Genomic DNA, 16,549 nt, shown 5'->3' on the forward strand with positions numbered 1-16,549 from the left:
AGAAAAGAGGGAGAAAAAGGAATGGGTTCTCCCTATTCACTGTGAGCATTCAGAGACTACTTTCTCCCTCTTTGAGCCAGGCTTCTCCCAGACCTCGGTTTATGCAGATGTCTGCTCCTGAATGTCAGGTTGTGGTGAGTCCAGTCTAGGGACAGTGGAGGGTAAAAATGGTAAACTCACTGCTGGTTTGGTGGTAGTTCATATTCTCCCCCATATTTTCTAGCTACTTTACTTTTTGGAGTTCTTAAATAGCTTCTCATTTATTTTGTCCTAATCTAATAGCTTCATTCAGTGAGAGAGACAGGGTGAAGTATGCTCACTACATCTCACCTGGAATTAATCTGGTTGGTTTGGTGTTTTCTTAACAGTCTGTAGGCATATTCTTATATTGACTTGCAGAGTTATGTAATCTTTAAATTTGAAGAATTAGGCTAATTTGAGTTCACAGAATGAATTTAGCAACAGTGATATTTAAATGTTATTTTCTATTTAAGTATAAGCAATAATTGTTGTGAATGAGAATTGCATAAGCCTAAATTATAGGAATATTTTAAACTGTTTCGTAAGAATTTATCTCTATATTTTTTTATCATGCGTTTTAAAAACTGTTTCAAATTCAGTTCAAGTTTAAATGTGACACCACACTGCCCAGTCATCTCAGTAAGATGTCTTTGTACCCAGCGAGAGGTCTGGGCGGAGGTTTCCACTGGAGGCCTGGGAACTGTGCACAAAGAGATGGAGGAGACACAGAACTGGGAGTGATCTTGAAGTGCAGGAAGCTATGAAAATGTCCAGGCTACGGAGAGAACTGCCCAGATTGTTCCGAGGAGAGAGGGAGAGCAGAGGGCAGGGTGGGGCTGTGTGTGAGCCCTTTGCTCGGAGAGTAGAGGAGAAAGCTCACCAAATGCCAGGAGGAAACAAACTTCAAGAACATTCAGTCAGTGCAGGAAGAGGTGTTGGGGATAAGGATGGAACAGTGCCATCAGTGAGCTGTATGATGGCCTTGGAGAACTGTTTCAGTCAACCAGGAAGGAAACAGAGGAACAAGAAAAATAGGAATTGTAGTAGTATATTAATTTACCTATACATTTTAACTCTCATTGGTTTTAAATACCTAGACCATGAGGGCAGCGTTAATACCTTTATTACCCGTAACACAGCACAGAATAAACACCCCGTTGAGGTTTTTGCACATATGCAGGGTAGCAGGTAACCAGCAGTGTGTGCGCGCTTAGCTCCGGGTAAGGCCTAGCACAGATTGCCGGGCGTGGCTGGAGAAAGGGAGGAGAAATGCCCCGTGTAAGAGCCGTTATCCTTTGTGGGCTCTGAAGCAGACTCGTTCTCTATTTTATTTATGCTTTGTAGCCCAATCATGAAACTGATTTTGAAGCGGCTAAAGGGTGGTCAGAACAAAATATAGGATAGATCCTTAGGATATCTTCCCTCGGACAATGGCCCTTTTTTTTTTTTTTTTTTTTTTAATTATTGTAGGTATAGCTTGCTAATGTTCCTTTTAGTTGTTATACTCACAGTTACAGTTTATTACATAGAAAGGTATCTTTAATTTTTTTTTTTTTTGAGTTCCATATTGCTTTAGGGGCGAGTAATAAATACTTCACACAATGTTTATTTCATGTGAGGAATTGCTGCTTCTTACACCTGCAATGTTTTTATTGTTTTCTTTCCCCAGGATCAGGATTCAGGCCATAAATGAAATTGGAGCTGGACCCTTTAGTCAGTTCATTAAAATAAAAACTCGGCCATTACCACCCCTGCCTCCTAGGCTTGAATGTGCTGCGGCCGGGCCTCAGAGCCTGAAGCTGAAGTGGGGAGACAGTAACGCCAAGGCCCATGCTGCTGATGACATGGTGTACACGCTGCAGCTGGAGGACAGAAACAAGAGGTGCGCGGGGCAGTTCTGTGGCTTGGGGTTTGTCCTGTAAAACACTCCTCCTCTTTGTCAAAAGATTTCCTGTGTCTTTAGGTCCTCCGTTTTTATATTCAAAGTTATACCCTCTAGTCTTCATTTGGAATTTCTACACTAACATTCTAAATATCCTGATTTGCCTACATTTGATAACATATGTGTTTGTTTTTTCTTTCATAAAGTCAGATAATGGAGAGAAATTATCTAAAAAGAAAATTGTCAAATTCAAGCCTACGCTATGTAATAGTATTAAATTAGTCACAAGTGCAGAGGGAAATAACACTCAGAAAGAGATGTTACCTCTTTAAATATTCAGTCACCATCAGGACAAACATGTTTACCAATCTGAAATAGCTGTGGTGATTTACAGATGGGGATTATACTCTGCAACTGTAGGCAATGCAATATTAAATTAACCAGAACAAATAGGAGATTCTTCATAAGCCTCCATGCCCAGGAAACACTCTTAGCCACAGAAATCAAATCCAGCCTTTCACGTAGTATTTATTTAACCTAACTTCATTTCCTCTGAAAATGGCCGATCATCAGGTGGGCAGCTGACCTGTATTTAAGAGTAATTCAGATGCAGAACAAAAGTTAATGATGACAGAAAATGTTCTATTACCAAGAGTCCAAATCAAAATATCAGGTGAAGAGGTGGGACAGACACATGGCTACTTTCCTCTGTTATACCTGCTGAAGCACAAAACTGGTGCCAGTGTAGAGTATTTTTGTCATTTCCCCTTTATGTGTCATAGTGTCCTATTCCTTTACACGGGGAACTGGTTTTCAGTAGCACAAAAACCCTTGTCCAGTCTCTGCCCTCCGTTCTGTACTCGAGTGCTTGGATTAACTTCAGTGCAGTGGCGTCCTGCTGTGTGGAAGGCACTTTTTGAGGTGACCCTTCCTTCAGTGGATCAAGAAAAAAAAACAAGGCCTGGCCTCCAGGAGCATAATATCAATGCACAAATGGTCATAGAACATTCTTGACAGTGGAAAAAAGAGCTCTGGGAGTATGGAGGAGGCAGATAGAAGAGCAAAGTATCTGGGAGTTTGAAGAGAGCAGAGATCATCTGGTTGCAAAGATCGGGAATGGCTTTTTAAAGCAGGTGACATTGGAACTTAACTCTGAAGGATCTTTCAAACCCAGTAGTTTGACTGCAGAAGAACTGAAAGTGATTCTCCTATTGGAAACCAGTCCCGGTGTAGCAAGCACAGAGAGAGTGGGGCTTCTTTTGGTAGGTTCATTAGAGATTGATGCACACTCATGCAAAGATAAGATCATTCATCTTACTATGCCGTGTGCCTTTGGGTGCATTTTCATGGGTTCATTCTTGTACTGGCAGGGGACTCCTCAAACTGGAGAAGCCTGGCAAGAATAGGAATTATGGACTAGCAAAAAGCGTGAGAAATATGCAAAGCTAGCAATTTGAGAAGATTTATAAATGAGCCTTTATGGTATTTCCTGGGCTGTTGACTTCCATTGGTGGTAGAGAGAACCTTCCACAGAGAATGTTCTCTAGTTGTACTCCGGTGACAGGCAGCTCTGCACCTGATCAGCCATCTCTGTCCTGCTGGAGTTCTGTCCTGTGGGGGCGGCCGCGTGAGGTCCTTGTACAGAGAACTGTACAGAAGTGCAGAACAAAAGCTCCACAAGCACTGGTCCAAATGAGGCTGTTGTCATGAGACATTTAAATATGCCAGACAGAAAGTAGCGCAGAATCTAGTAATCAGTACTATGCTCTTTCCTCAAAAAAGAAGGACTCAAGACTGGCCTTTTAATCAAATAAATGACTTGCCTAAATTTAAATGGCAATTTAAGAAAACTTACCATTAGAAACAGTATTTTTCTTAATTTTATGAGCTAGAGTCCAAATTTATTTTTTAAAATTAGATTTGTTAGTGCTCTCAGAAAGTCATTAAAGTGATGGGAATGTAGAACATAATAAATTCTCATTCTATTAGTGGGATAATATTCCTGGGATTTAATAGGAGAAAACATGGCCTAATTTAAGTTTGAAGATGACCTTCCTTAGTGTCTTGAAATTGAACTCTTGTAGTGAATGACTCCTTAAATCCAAGCCTTTAACTTTGGATCTTGACTCATGAGCATCAGGGAGGAATCTTTTGAGTTGGATACATCATAATACTTACTAACATTGTCTTTGTCAATTCTAGTCCTCTGGAGGTTCTTTAGGACTTGGACCTGGCCTGTTCAGTTGAAACGGAAAATGTCTTCTTCCTCAGTGGCAGCTGTCTTTGTCATTAGACTTGTTGCTAGAGTGGTTTCTTGTTGTGGGTTTTAGAACAAATGTACATATTCTTTACCATATGCATTGATTTCATTAACGACTAATAAGTTCTTTTTATAGATGTAGCAGAAATATTATATGTCCTGTCTATGGCCAACGTAAGAACCAAAGATTGATTTAATTGTTGTTTTAAGTGACTTTACTGACCAGTCACTGTGGGCATTTGAAAGTAGAGCCGCTGATATCTAAGCTGTACAGTTGTCCTAGCCAGCTATGCAAGTAATTTTAATCTTAAAGCAGATTTTGCAAAGGAAGCCCAATGAAAATTGACAACTCCATGCTTTGGTATTTGTCAAATTGAAGAGTTGAGTCGATTTTGACTGCTAGACTATTGGTCTTACTTTTCCCTCATCCATAAAATAGAAGTTGAACTAGAAGATGAACTCTGAGGTTCTTTCCATCATTTTTACCTTAAAACAACAATATTGTAGATCATTTGTGAGCTTAAATTCTTTATCAAAAAAAAAAAAGGTCTCATTGAAAATGATGTGCTGTATCTTTTTTTCTTCATATTTTAGCTTCTCCTCTGACAAGAAAATAATAAGAAAGATGCTAACTTTCCTTAAGGGCCTCAAATTCCTGAGGTTCTGCCTCTATTACATACTGGTTTACCATGTTCATTTTTGCTCATTCAGAACATCTGAAATGACCCATTTACAAAGTGCCAGGCATTGAGAGCTTTTTGTCTACATTATTTAGTTCTTGAATAAAGAGCGAAATATTTTCTATGATGATAGGATATCTACCATAGCCTTCCACCATCTAGGTAAAAAAAAATGTTGTTTTGATAGATTGACTTGATTTCAACTTACAAGTATTAGGCGTTTTATACACACAAAGAAATAAACTACACTGAAGTATTGGACAGATAAAGATGACCAAGGAAGAGTCCCTTAAGGAGCTCGCTGGTGGGGGACAGGTAGAGGGGACAAATACATTTCAGTAGATCATGATTTAGAAGGCTTAAAGATTGACAATATGCAGAGTATTGAAGGACGAAAGAAGAATAGCATCTCTTGTACACTTACATGAACAGAGAAAGCTTCTTAGAGAATATAACAGGTTACATGAGTCTTAAAAGGGTTCAAATCTTACAATTTCATGCAAGACAGCCTTAGGAAGGATGGGGACTAAAGGTAAGGACTCAGGATTGGTATGGAAATAAGGATATAGACTCCAAAGTACAGAAATGGGCCCTGGGTCTTTCCCAAGTAAAAGTTGCCTCTTTCTCTTCTGCCACTTTACATGTGGCTCTATTTCATGTCAATAGTAGGGATCCCAAAAGGGCATCTTGCCCATATCCCTGCCTCAGACTAAATCAACATAGAATTCATCCAGATACCAGGACTTGCTATGTTGAACATTTTTTCCTCCCAGAGCAGGACATATGTTTCCCATGTATTGAGGTTTTGTCCCATAGGTTCCTAGTCTAAGGTAACAGGCTAAATATTAATGTGGCAGCCTCAAAGCAATGTTTTATTTTTATAGGACTAAGTTTATCCCTGGGAGTTAGATAAAGTTTATTTTTAATTACTACAATGAGCTAGGTCTTATGAGGTATGCAGCCTACCTATATGAAGCTTATCTTTCTGAGAAAATAAATTAACATGAAACAATGAACAGATAGCACCAGAGAATTTAACTTTAGCAGAAAAATTTAATGTTAGTTGTTTGTCCATAGAGTGATTAAGTGCATCATTCTTAGCAGATTGAGCATAGAAGTTCTGAATGTCTTTCATTCCTGTGTATGCAAGATAAATATAAACCCAAAGTAAACATGTTCATAATTCTGTGTTAACCTAATACCAGGATTAGAATAACAAGGTCAGCTCATGCGTTTAAAGGTTGTAACACTGCACTAATGATTTTGAACATACATTTGTCTGTGTTATTGAAATGAAATGTTATGTTGCTCTAACAGAATTTGAGTTGATGCTGATTCTTGTCCTGACCCTCCTGGGTCCATGTTCCCGGTAATTGTACACAGCACTGCGGCAGGAGGAACTTAAGTTCCAGGAATGCATTTATGGTTAATCTGTTGTTCAGGTTTAGTCAGAGAGCCAACGTATTTTAAAATAAGGCTCCAGCAAAACAGGGATGGGCAGAGGGCTCTAACAGAGTGGATAATTACCACATGCTCTCCGTTTAACTCAGCCCTTGAGTTCGTGACACTTTCCTTCAGCCAGCAAAATTGGAGGGGTTTTGTCACATGAACAGTAGGACTGCCTATTTGCTGTCTGAGAGGGACAGAAAACAATCTGCATGAAGGAACTCTGAAAAACACATACTAGGCAACTAGTGAAAGTGGACAGGTTGTATGAGCACTATGGGAGGAAGGAACTTTCTTAAGTATGTCTGTTACAGAGCAAACTCCTGCTTATATGTCTCAGAGTGTGTATTGCTGAATTAAATGAAATACATGTAAGGCAACTAGCTCAGGGCACACAAGAGACCCTCAGGATTAGTTTCCTTGGTTTCTCTGAAATAGTCCCAGATTCACATGATCACCCTTGTTGGGTAAATCACATTTTTACATCACCTTTTCTCAGGGTGTTAAGTCTCTGTTGTAATCCCAGATCTGTTACCAAGTTTCTAGATGCCCAGCGTCATGTCCCTTAACTTTTTTTTTCCTTAGTGTGTCTCTCTACAAAATAGAGCTAATGATGTCTGCCTCCAGTCCCTGATTAATGAAAGAAAAGCATTTCTATTTCTTAAGAAAGGAGAACAAAAATTCAGCCTACAAAATAAAGAATATTGCTAGCTTAATCAATTTCAGGATAAAATGTCTAGACACAGGCAGAGGTGAGGGGTGGTAAATGAACTGTTTGATACCTTAGTTAAACCAGAAGTAGAATTCAGATTACAATTTTTTTTCTTCTATTTAAAAATAGAATTTCTATCTATTTAAAAATAAATAACCAAATGGAATTGAATAACATTTTTTTCACCATTTCTATATCAGGTATGATTGAGGCAAGGCCATTAAAATAGAGGTAAGCAAACAAATTTGGAAGACTTGCAAGAGCATCCTTGAAGAGGAAATTCATGATACATATTTGAAAGCAAGGTAGAAGAATGGGAGGTTTCAAGGTTGTCAGGTGGTCTTTAGAGATTCTAGTCATCCTTTCTTTCAATATAAGTAAATCTCTTTTGAGTATGAGGGGGGACCCAAAGAAACCCATAATTAACTTCTAGAGGGCGGACCCCTTGTAGTACAGGCTTCCCCCACTAGGTGGGTGTTCTAGGAACCCACCTGGCATTGTTGTGAGAGGCTGCTTTCAGCTTCAGTGAATATTTTTTGAAGACCCTTTAAACATGTTTGCCCGTTTTATTTATGATGGGTGATTTACAAGCACACCTGCCAACACTGCGCTGAGTGTTCAGCAGTTTTTAACCCTCCCTATTCCCCGCTTCCCACTCCGAGCTACTTTTTGTTGCCTTGATAAATAATGTCCTCAAAGGGAAATGTATTGCCTCTGTGGAAGAGGTAAAACAACGAAATGGCAGAAGCACTAAAAGGCATCAAAATCAAGTTCAAAAACTGTTTGAGCAGTGGAGAAAAAGTCTTGATAGGTGTATTGCATCAGAAGGAGAATACTTTGAAGGTGACTGAGGTTTATACATGTAAGAATAAATACACAATTTTTTATAAGTAAATTTCGGGTTTAGGGGGCGACCCCCCTTGTATATCAATAGCAAAGTCCAGTTTGAACAAAAAATTTGAAACTAGGAATTTTTTTTTTCTATGTAGTTTCATCAGTAGCTACAGTGGCATTGTGTTTTTTAGAAAAGGAGTGAAACCATCAAGTGTTGCAGCCTGATCACTCACAAGCCAAATGTCCATAAGCAGCTGGGGACAAGGGTAGGAATTAAGCTCCTTTTCTCATGGTGTTTGGGAAATTGCTCTTGGCACTTTTGATGCTCAGTTTGCACATGGGGACTCATTAGCATCAAAACCAGTTTAGGAAATGCACCTTCCCTGTCTCAGGTGTCCCCACATGATGCCATCTGCTTACACCTCCTTCTGCATAGACATGACAGGACTCGGTGTTCTTGGTGGAGTGAGAGCACATACTATTCATTCCTGTTTTTAAACATCCTCTATTCCCAAACATCACTTCTGTAACACACACACACACACACACGAAAACTGAGGAAAAATAAAGGCAATGCCATGTCCTGGTTAAGGAATACAGCCATCCTGAGCTTACTAACATCTGTTGATTTGTAATATTGTGACACCTCTTTTGAAATGTGTCCTTTGCAGCCTTGAATAGGTTGCAGGCCATTTTAGGTCAGCAGGTTGGATCATTTTGACTAATTGATATTAATGGGCTGCTGTTAGCCTGTAATTGCCTAGGAATTATAAGATAGCAACAAAGGAGTGGACACAAAAACCTTAGCATTAGCTCTTATGTTCTGCAAATTTAAGTTATAAGCTGTCCAAGAGCATTCTTGGTTATATCTTTTAGAACGAAACTATTTAAGGAAGCACACTAAAATTAGATTATTTATATATTATTTTTCTCTAAAATTATTTAACAAACACTCAAAGATGTAACATGTCTGGGTTTCTTCCTTCAGTTATATTTCATTGCAAAAAAGTCATCTTTCAGAATGTTAAAGCTTAAAATACTGAGGTTAAAAGTGATAGCCACCCCCTAGAATTTCTTAAAAATGTCAAGAATCTGTTGTTTTGCCTTCCTAGTATATATTAAACATGGATCGTAGAAGTTACTTGGTCCTTTCATTTGGATCTTATAAAAAACCTCACCTATATGAATAAGACAGAATTATCCCAAGTGTCTGCCCTGGCTGGTTTAGCTCAGTGGATTGAGCGTCGGCCTGCGAGCTAAGTGTCGCTGGTTCGATCTTCCAGTCAGGGTACATCAGAGAAGGAAAACTCTGACTCCAAAAAACCTCCGCTGCCTTGCGGCATACCTCTTCAGGGGAAAGGCTAAGGGAGTAAACCCCGACAGAAAATCCGGAGCCGGAGTCCCTAAGGCGGTTTGACGTTGTAGTCAACACCGGCAACTCCTGCGGCGCACCTGAAGCCAAGCTGTATTGACTCCGTCTTTCCCTTGGACCCTTCAGCTGCGAAGAGAGGGGGGGTCTGCTGCATGGGCAACAGCAGACCCTCCATATCACCCTGCCCAGGCTCTGTAGCTTCAGCGTCATTACAAGATGTCGATTCAACACGGGAGGAGACAGATACCATGTCACTCCCGAGTCGGACTGCACAGCCATTCTCGGCGGTGCAGATAGACTCTTAAGAAGCTACACCATCGTCTCTCGAGACGGACGGCTGCCGACGATCCCAAGTGTCTGGAAACTCAGCCTTGGAAATTATTAGCTTGTTCAAGTTCACAGTGGCCAAGGTCTTTGTACCCCTGTGGAGCATTCTGACAGGCAAACAGAGTGAGCAAAATCATTTGGTATTCATGGATATGTAGAAATTTTTTTTTAAGCACTGGTACATTGCCAACATTGAAACCCATGTGTGCTTGCTGCTGTCTGTTTGGTTTCAAGATGACACTCAGTCACACTGAAACAAGTCATAAAAGGATTTATTTAAACTGTAAACTTTCAGTGACCCACCGAACCTTTTGCCTTGTTTATGTTTTCTTCACAACTAAATATTTTTTTGTGCAAGAGAGCTTTTCTCTCTCCATTTTTCCTTTCCCTAAGTAAAAAAGGCCCAGGCTTCTATTAACAGGCAGCACTTAGGCAGGACCCCTGCGCCCATTTCCGTCTGTGCACAGCGGCAGTTCTAGGCCCCCACGGCCCGGGGCTACTACACAGGGTGATGGTATTCAGTACACAGCCTTCTCTCCACCTCAGGAAAGCCTAGGGGGATGTCAGTGAGAGAAATGCATTCAGGGGACATCCTTCAGGCTTCCCTAATGTTGAAAAAGAAGGTAAATCATTCATGAACCTTGGCACTTTGTTATTGATAACAAGTGTTAGGCATTTTGTAATGGGTTCTCCCTGTATTACCTTATGTGATTCTCCTAACAACCCCCTGAGGGATAGGCACTATTATCGTACCCATTTACAGGAGAGGAAGCAGCTTACCTGGCTCTAGAGCCCAGGATCACCTGGCAGTCGAAGCTGAACTCAAACTCGGGTCTGCTGACTGAAATTGTTATGTTTTCCACTCAACCTTCAGTCCCTGTGCCATGAGGCAGCCCGCGTGGAGCCCCGTAGGTGTTTCCATGGCTGTCCTCTTTTTACTTGGTCTTCACAGGAGCCCCGGGTCACAGGGCTCATGCCTCCAAAGGTACATGGCCTTGGACAGCAGGGATTGAGGAAGAGTAGGAGATCCCTCAGAAACTGCCAGTGTGGGTCCAGGTTGACCTTTAAGAAGCTGTGATACTGTAGGGAGTCCCTGTGGCCACGTAAGCCTTTGCCTGAATCGGTATTAAAATTACTCAGTGATTTGTGACCGTGGACTGCAGTCCAGGAACTATGTCACCTGTTACACACATGTCATTGTGTTTGTGTAGTACAGGCGCATTTATATAATAAAAGGAACAGAGTAAACATTTCATTTTTACTCTTTGGTCACCAAATTAGTTTAACTTGTTTTGGAAACAGCTGTATGTCTGTCCAGCATAGGCCATTACAGATGTAGCAGAACATCGCAGATTCAGGTGCACCTTTTCTTGCTGGCATGTAAGATGGTAGTGGCCCCAATAAGCTGGAGAGAGGCCTGCATGGGGGGTGCGGGTGGGGGGAGAGCCACAGCTGTCCTCAGAGCACATGAGCCTGTCTGGAATTCCTGAGAGGGATCTGTGGAACTCATGGGACAGAGACTGGAGCCATTGGATACCATGTGTTGAACCCTTACTATGTGTTGGGCTCAGTGCTGGGCTTTCTACCCATATTTCCAGATTTTACTCTTATAACAACCCATGAGGTGCATACTGTTCCTGTTTTGCGATGGGAGAAACCGACACTTAGTAGGGGTGAGTGACAGGCAATAAGAGGCAGAGCTGAGGTTTGCTTCCAGCCTTCCTGGGTCCAAGTCCCTGCGCTCCACCAGCTTCCTGCCAACAGTGTTGGGGGTGGGGGGGGGGGAGGAAAGGACAGTCCAGTCTCTACCAGGGTGTGGCCAGGGGAAGCAGGTCTCTACCCACATAGTGTCCTTGTTGCCTGGGCCACACCCACCATCAAAAATCAAGGGATTGAGGTCTCTGGGTTTTTTCACCATCTTTTGTGGATCAGGCACCCCAGTTGTTCTATGTCCTTCCCATATTCCCAGTTGATATCTTCCCATTCTGGGATCTCCTCCCTTCCCCCAGGCTTGGTGAGTGCACGCCAAGGTAGTATAGATCAGACCCTCAAGCCAACCAGATTCTGTCACCCTCCTGCTGTGATTCATGTCCCAGGACCAGTGGTCCATGAACATGTGTGGGGCCCAAGCACCAGCCCTGGGCCCTCTCAGCATTAGAGGGAGGGAGAGAGTTCAGGAAAGCTGAAGAGCTACTGTCCTCTCCATGGCAAAGCTATGCTCCGAGCTCTGAGTCCTTGGTTGCATTTGAAATGTGGAGTCTTCCATCACTTGTCCTAGGAAGTGTAGCACGTTTAATTCTACCACCGAAGGCCTCTCGCTTACTTATTAATGAATTTTGAAAGAAATTGGTCTAAAAAAAAAAGACTTAGGAAAGAGAAAAAATTAAGTTGGTCTTTGTAAAACAAGTATTTGATGAATATTGTTGATCTCTCCCCAAGTGGTTCTAGCTACAGGGTATGTCAATGTATGGAGCCTCCCAAAGAGGCCACCGTGGGACTGGCATAGATCACTGGCTCTGAAGAAAGACAATCCTTTTTCCTCTTGCCTCTTGGGATGGTGGAAAATAATTACAGAATTGGGATAAAAGAGGGATTGCCTTCTTTTTATGTTGTCTTGCCTGCTTGTTACTGTCAGCATGTACAGAAAGAAATTTAGAATCAACGTAGCTGAGGCCTGCTCCGTGTGGGGACTTTCACATGAGCTATCGTGTTGGATCGCTCCACAGCGTGCTGAGGGGGGCACTCTTGCTTGTGCTTCACTGTGGGGTCCATGTGCAGGAGATGGGACGGTGCACAGCCTTGAACACGCCCATGGGTGGGGCCCCACAGCTGGTAACTGAGGCGGGCGCTGGGCCTGGTCTATGGGGCAGCCTCTCCATGCAGCTGATGCAGACGGTGTCTCAGAGGGGGCAGTGGAGTTTCTTGTATAAAACCCTGTCTTCTCAGCATTGTGAAATGGTTAGAGCCAGCACAACTAAGTGACTGTTACGTGGCAGGACTGTCCTAAGCACTCTGCTTTTAATTAACCCATTTAAGCCTCACAGCAGCCCCGTGAGGCTGGTTCTGTCGTTACTGCGCAGGGGAGAAGAAGGCACCGAGAGGCCAAGGTCGCTGGGGGCTCAGCCTGCCTGCGGGTGCTGGCCGCAGAACCCCCATTTACAGAGCGTAGCAATTACCCAGGCGGGTATGGAAGAAACATACAATCCGTGTTACCCCTTAAAGGTTTTCAAAATTAAAACCCTTAAAATTAGAGGTGAGATTTTCTGAAGGGTTTTATTTCCCGATTGTTAAACTTACATGTAGAGTGTAACTAGAATGTATAATATTTACTTACACATTTTATAGATGTCTTTTAAAACAGTAAAATAATACAAAATTAGAAATAACTATGATGAATGATTTCCATATTATGAAAAGTGTTAATACTAGGCCTCTCTCATCCCTTTCACCCCACACTCTCATTCTTGCCGTTTTCTTTCTGCCCTTAGCTGTTTATTTTCTTAAGAAAAGAGTAGAGGAAACTTCTGAAGTGAGAAAAATATGAACTCTTAAAGAACATGTAGGCTTGCTGTCTGTGTCTGAAATGGCTCCCTGTGGGATGAGCTGACTGGGGGAAGGTCCTTGGAAGGCAGTGGGTACAAGGGTCTTGCTTCGTTGCTCAGGCCAATGGGGACATGGTGCCTCTCTCTCCTAAGTGGCCATTTGCCGTGGGATTGACACTGTTGATGCTTGGCAATCTTAGATCTTAGAGTGTTAATCCCAACACTTTTAGGATTCCTGGTGCCCCCCCATCCCGCCTCCTTGCTCCCTGCGCTCAGGAGAGAGCCTGCGTCATGCCCATCGTCACCTTCCAGCACTTACTGAGGGCTCTGCACCTGGTTAATTACATGATGTAGGAATTAGCCACCATCTGTTTTAGCTACTTCCATACACAATTTGAAAACAAAAGAAGACAACTCTCCTCTTACCCCATTTCTTCCAATTTCTTTCACACCTTTTCTGGGAGGTGGTAGGTCAGGCAAAGCAGGGACGGCTTTCAGTGAAATAGCAAGTAGGTCATGATTATTTCCGCCGGAGCAGACTAAATTGAAGGACCAGTCAGAGGCATGCTTATTCTACTGCCGACAGACATATTGAACTTATTTTCAAGAGGAAATACTCTCCTTAGAGTAAGGCATGATAGGAAACCAGTGCTTTTGGTAGTAGTGCTCTCCAAACTCCTTTGAAAACCAGGCTTTATTGTAAGTTTGTAATGAAGATATAACACTTTACTTCTTAAACCATGACTTCCATTTTGTGCTATAATTAAGGGCAATTACTCAGGTTAGAGTTCGGCCCAGGTGAGGCTGAGTTAATAAATAGCTGTTTGCCTCTAGCATTAGCAAGGGTATCTTCATTAACGTGGTGATGTGTCAAGAGCACTGAATAGGTTGCCATGGTATTTGTGGGTTTCAGCCTGGACTCTGGCTTTCCCTGAAATTAAAATGTTCAGCCGTCAGTAAGAGGTGCCTCCTTACAGAGCATAGCAGAATGAACATTTAATAGGTGAAATGACTATGGCTCAAGAACTCGATTCCAAAGGCTGATGGAGGCATGGCTATTTTAAAATAAGTATTGATTCTGACGGGTTTTATTTAAAAAGGAGTTGTTTAGTCTCTATCCATCCATCCATATACCCAGAGGGACTGTTCTCTAGCATGTGGAAAAGCTGCTGTTCTTCTTGAGAAAACCCTGCCTACACACAGGACCAACTAACCCACCGGGATTAGGTCTTATTCAGCTTTGAATCCCAGAGTCTGGCGCACAACAGATGCTCAACTGTTTGCTAAATGAACGCATGAATTTTGCTTACCCCTTAGGCCTAATCTACCTAAGAGTCACATTTTGAATGATGATTTTATCACTGACCAGCTTTCAGCAGTATCTGAACACAACCGATTGTCCTCAGATGCTGTGACAAAGCGCAGGACACTGGGAGGACACCGGGAGTGTTCTCAGAGTGTCCCTGGACCAACGGGATTCAGATCTTGAATTTACTAAAGAGCCTGGAGAACTTATGGGAAGTTATGTTATTTCCAAAACTTTACAATTTGCTGTAAATTAAAGACAAATGATGACTGTATGTTGTAGTTACAAGTAATGCAGTTTCATTGTGAAAATGGTAATTTTTCAAGACCCTTATTTTTTTTATCGCATGCCTTCTATGCTTATGGCTCATGATTCAGATAGAAGCATCCAGAAGCTGCCAGTCAAAACTTTTTAGCCTACCTGTGCTATTTTTCTGTTATTTTGATTATAATGGATGATTGTGAGCAAAGTATTTTTTCTTTACATATTTTTTTTAAGAGTTATAATCCTAAATGTCTTCATACTAGTTTGGGAAACAGGCTTTGGAAGACCATGGGAAGATAATGGTTAAAATTTAAGTACTTTCTAGCAAAACCTAAGTTATTAGGAAAATTCAGGTAAAAAGGACATTGTATTTCTTAAGTGCCCAGTTAACATTAGCATCATTGTCTAGTACGCAGTAGGAGGTAGGTTAGGTTAACAGTATCTAACTGAAAAATTTGAAATTTTGTTAAAAAATAAAAATAGAAACAAGTGATGTCTTTGAATCTATAGCATAACTAAAGGGATCTCATTCTAACTCTAATATGTTTTTAAATGTGTTTTTCTTATATATTAGACCCTAAACTATAACATAGCAACTGGTTGACTATTATAATTCAGACTTGATGGAAAATCATTTAGCAAGTTGACCGAATCTGCTCCACTAGTTTGTATCATAATTAATTTCTTGTCAGTAATAAAAGTTCATATGGCTAATGGATTTGGCTCCTTCTAGGTTTATTTCAATCTACAGAGGACCCAGCCACACTTATAAGGTCCAGAGACTGACAGAATTCACGTGCTACTCCTTCCGAATCCAGGCAGCGAGTGAGGCTGGGGAAGGGCCCTTCTCGGAAACCTACACCTTCAGCACAACCAAGAGTGTCCCCCCCACCGTCAAAGGTTTGTTGACAGTGTATTTTGGCATATTCCTCTGTGAGAGTAAGGAAATGTAACTAGAGTAAGAGCTACAATTCTGACTCTTATAAAATTTCTAATATCAGCAAGATATAACCAAAAGAACTTTCTAAAATAAAAGGTAGGGAAATGGGTTTTGGGGGAAAATGAGAGGCCTTAAAGGAGATGGCCTACTGATAGACTTGCGCAATTACGTATAAATGATTATTACAGATAATTAGTAGTCACATCCCCGCAGGAGATAGATGGACAAAAAAGAAACAGACCGGAGTGCCGGACTTTGGTTAGAAATTAGTGATTTCCTGGTGTCACGCTTAAGACAATGTACCATGAAAGGGTTGAGTCTCCTTGCCAAAGACGTTGAGGAAAAGCAGAGGTTGGCATTCATCTTTGGGCAACCTCAGTGCCTAGAGATTAGAGACTCATGCAGGCAGCTTCAGCAGCCCATCCCCGGTCCGTTTTTTGACTCACTGCTTCTGCAGGCAGGAGCTGTATCAGCTACCACCACAGTCAGAATTCATTACGGGGCTGAGGGTGGGGGTGCTCCAGGGCGGGGCCTGGTTTGGATTCCGTGCAGGTTTCCCACAGTTCCTTGCAGGGTACTTTATGGTAAATACTTCCCCGTGCTTCCCTGCCCCGCAGCAGTCCAGAAGCTTTTTGGCAGTTGCTTTGTCATGTGACTAAGAAGTTAGTGTAAAAGGATGGACACATGCAAGGCCTGGCTGGATCGTTTGTGCGGTAAATACCCCAGCCCTGTAGCATAGCTTTGCCTTCCAGCTGTAACAGAAGATTCCCAAGCACACTGGCTGATAGGTGTTATTGGGACAAAGGCTGGCCTGTTTACCATTAGCAAACTTCGCGTCCCAACGTGATTGCTGGTGGAGGTTCATTTTGTGGGAAACAGAACACTAAACTGATGGCACTTGCTTTTCATGGCACATTTACTTCAGAGGACAGTGTCCTCACACGGCCACCTGATAGGGCTCTT

At 41.9% G+C, this 16,549-nt stretch overlaps 1 protein-coding gene across 3 annotated transcripts in view; it reads left to right on the forward strand.

The window, feature by feature from the left end:
- The window catches only part of FNDC3B (fibronectin type III domain containing 3B), a 323,327-nt gene that overhangs the window by 293,179 nt on the left and 13,599 nt on the right, over positions 1 to 16,549 (forward strand). For all 3 annotated transcript variants that reach the window (XM_090273940.1, XM_090273959.1, XM_090273949.1), the window contains exons 23-24: positions 1,691 to 1,903; positions 15,380 to 15,546. In XM_090273940.1, coding sequence (XP_090130066.1) covers positions 1,691 to 1,903; positions 15,380 to 15,546 — 380 coding nt within the window. The remainder of the gene's footprint in view (positions 1 to 1,690; positions 1,904 to 15,379; positions 15,547 to 16,549) is intronic.

This window comes from Furipterus horrens, unplaced genomic scaffold (assembly GCF_987537825.1).
Source record: "Furipterus horrens unplaced genomic scaffold, mFurHor1.1.pri manual_scaffold_1, whole genome shotgun sequence".
Classification (NCBI taxonomy): domain Eukaryota; kingdom Metazoa; phylum Chordata; class Mammalia; order Chiroptera; family Furipteridae; genus Furipterus; species Furipterus horrens.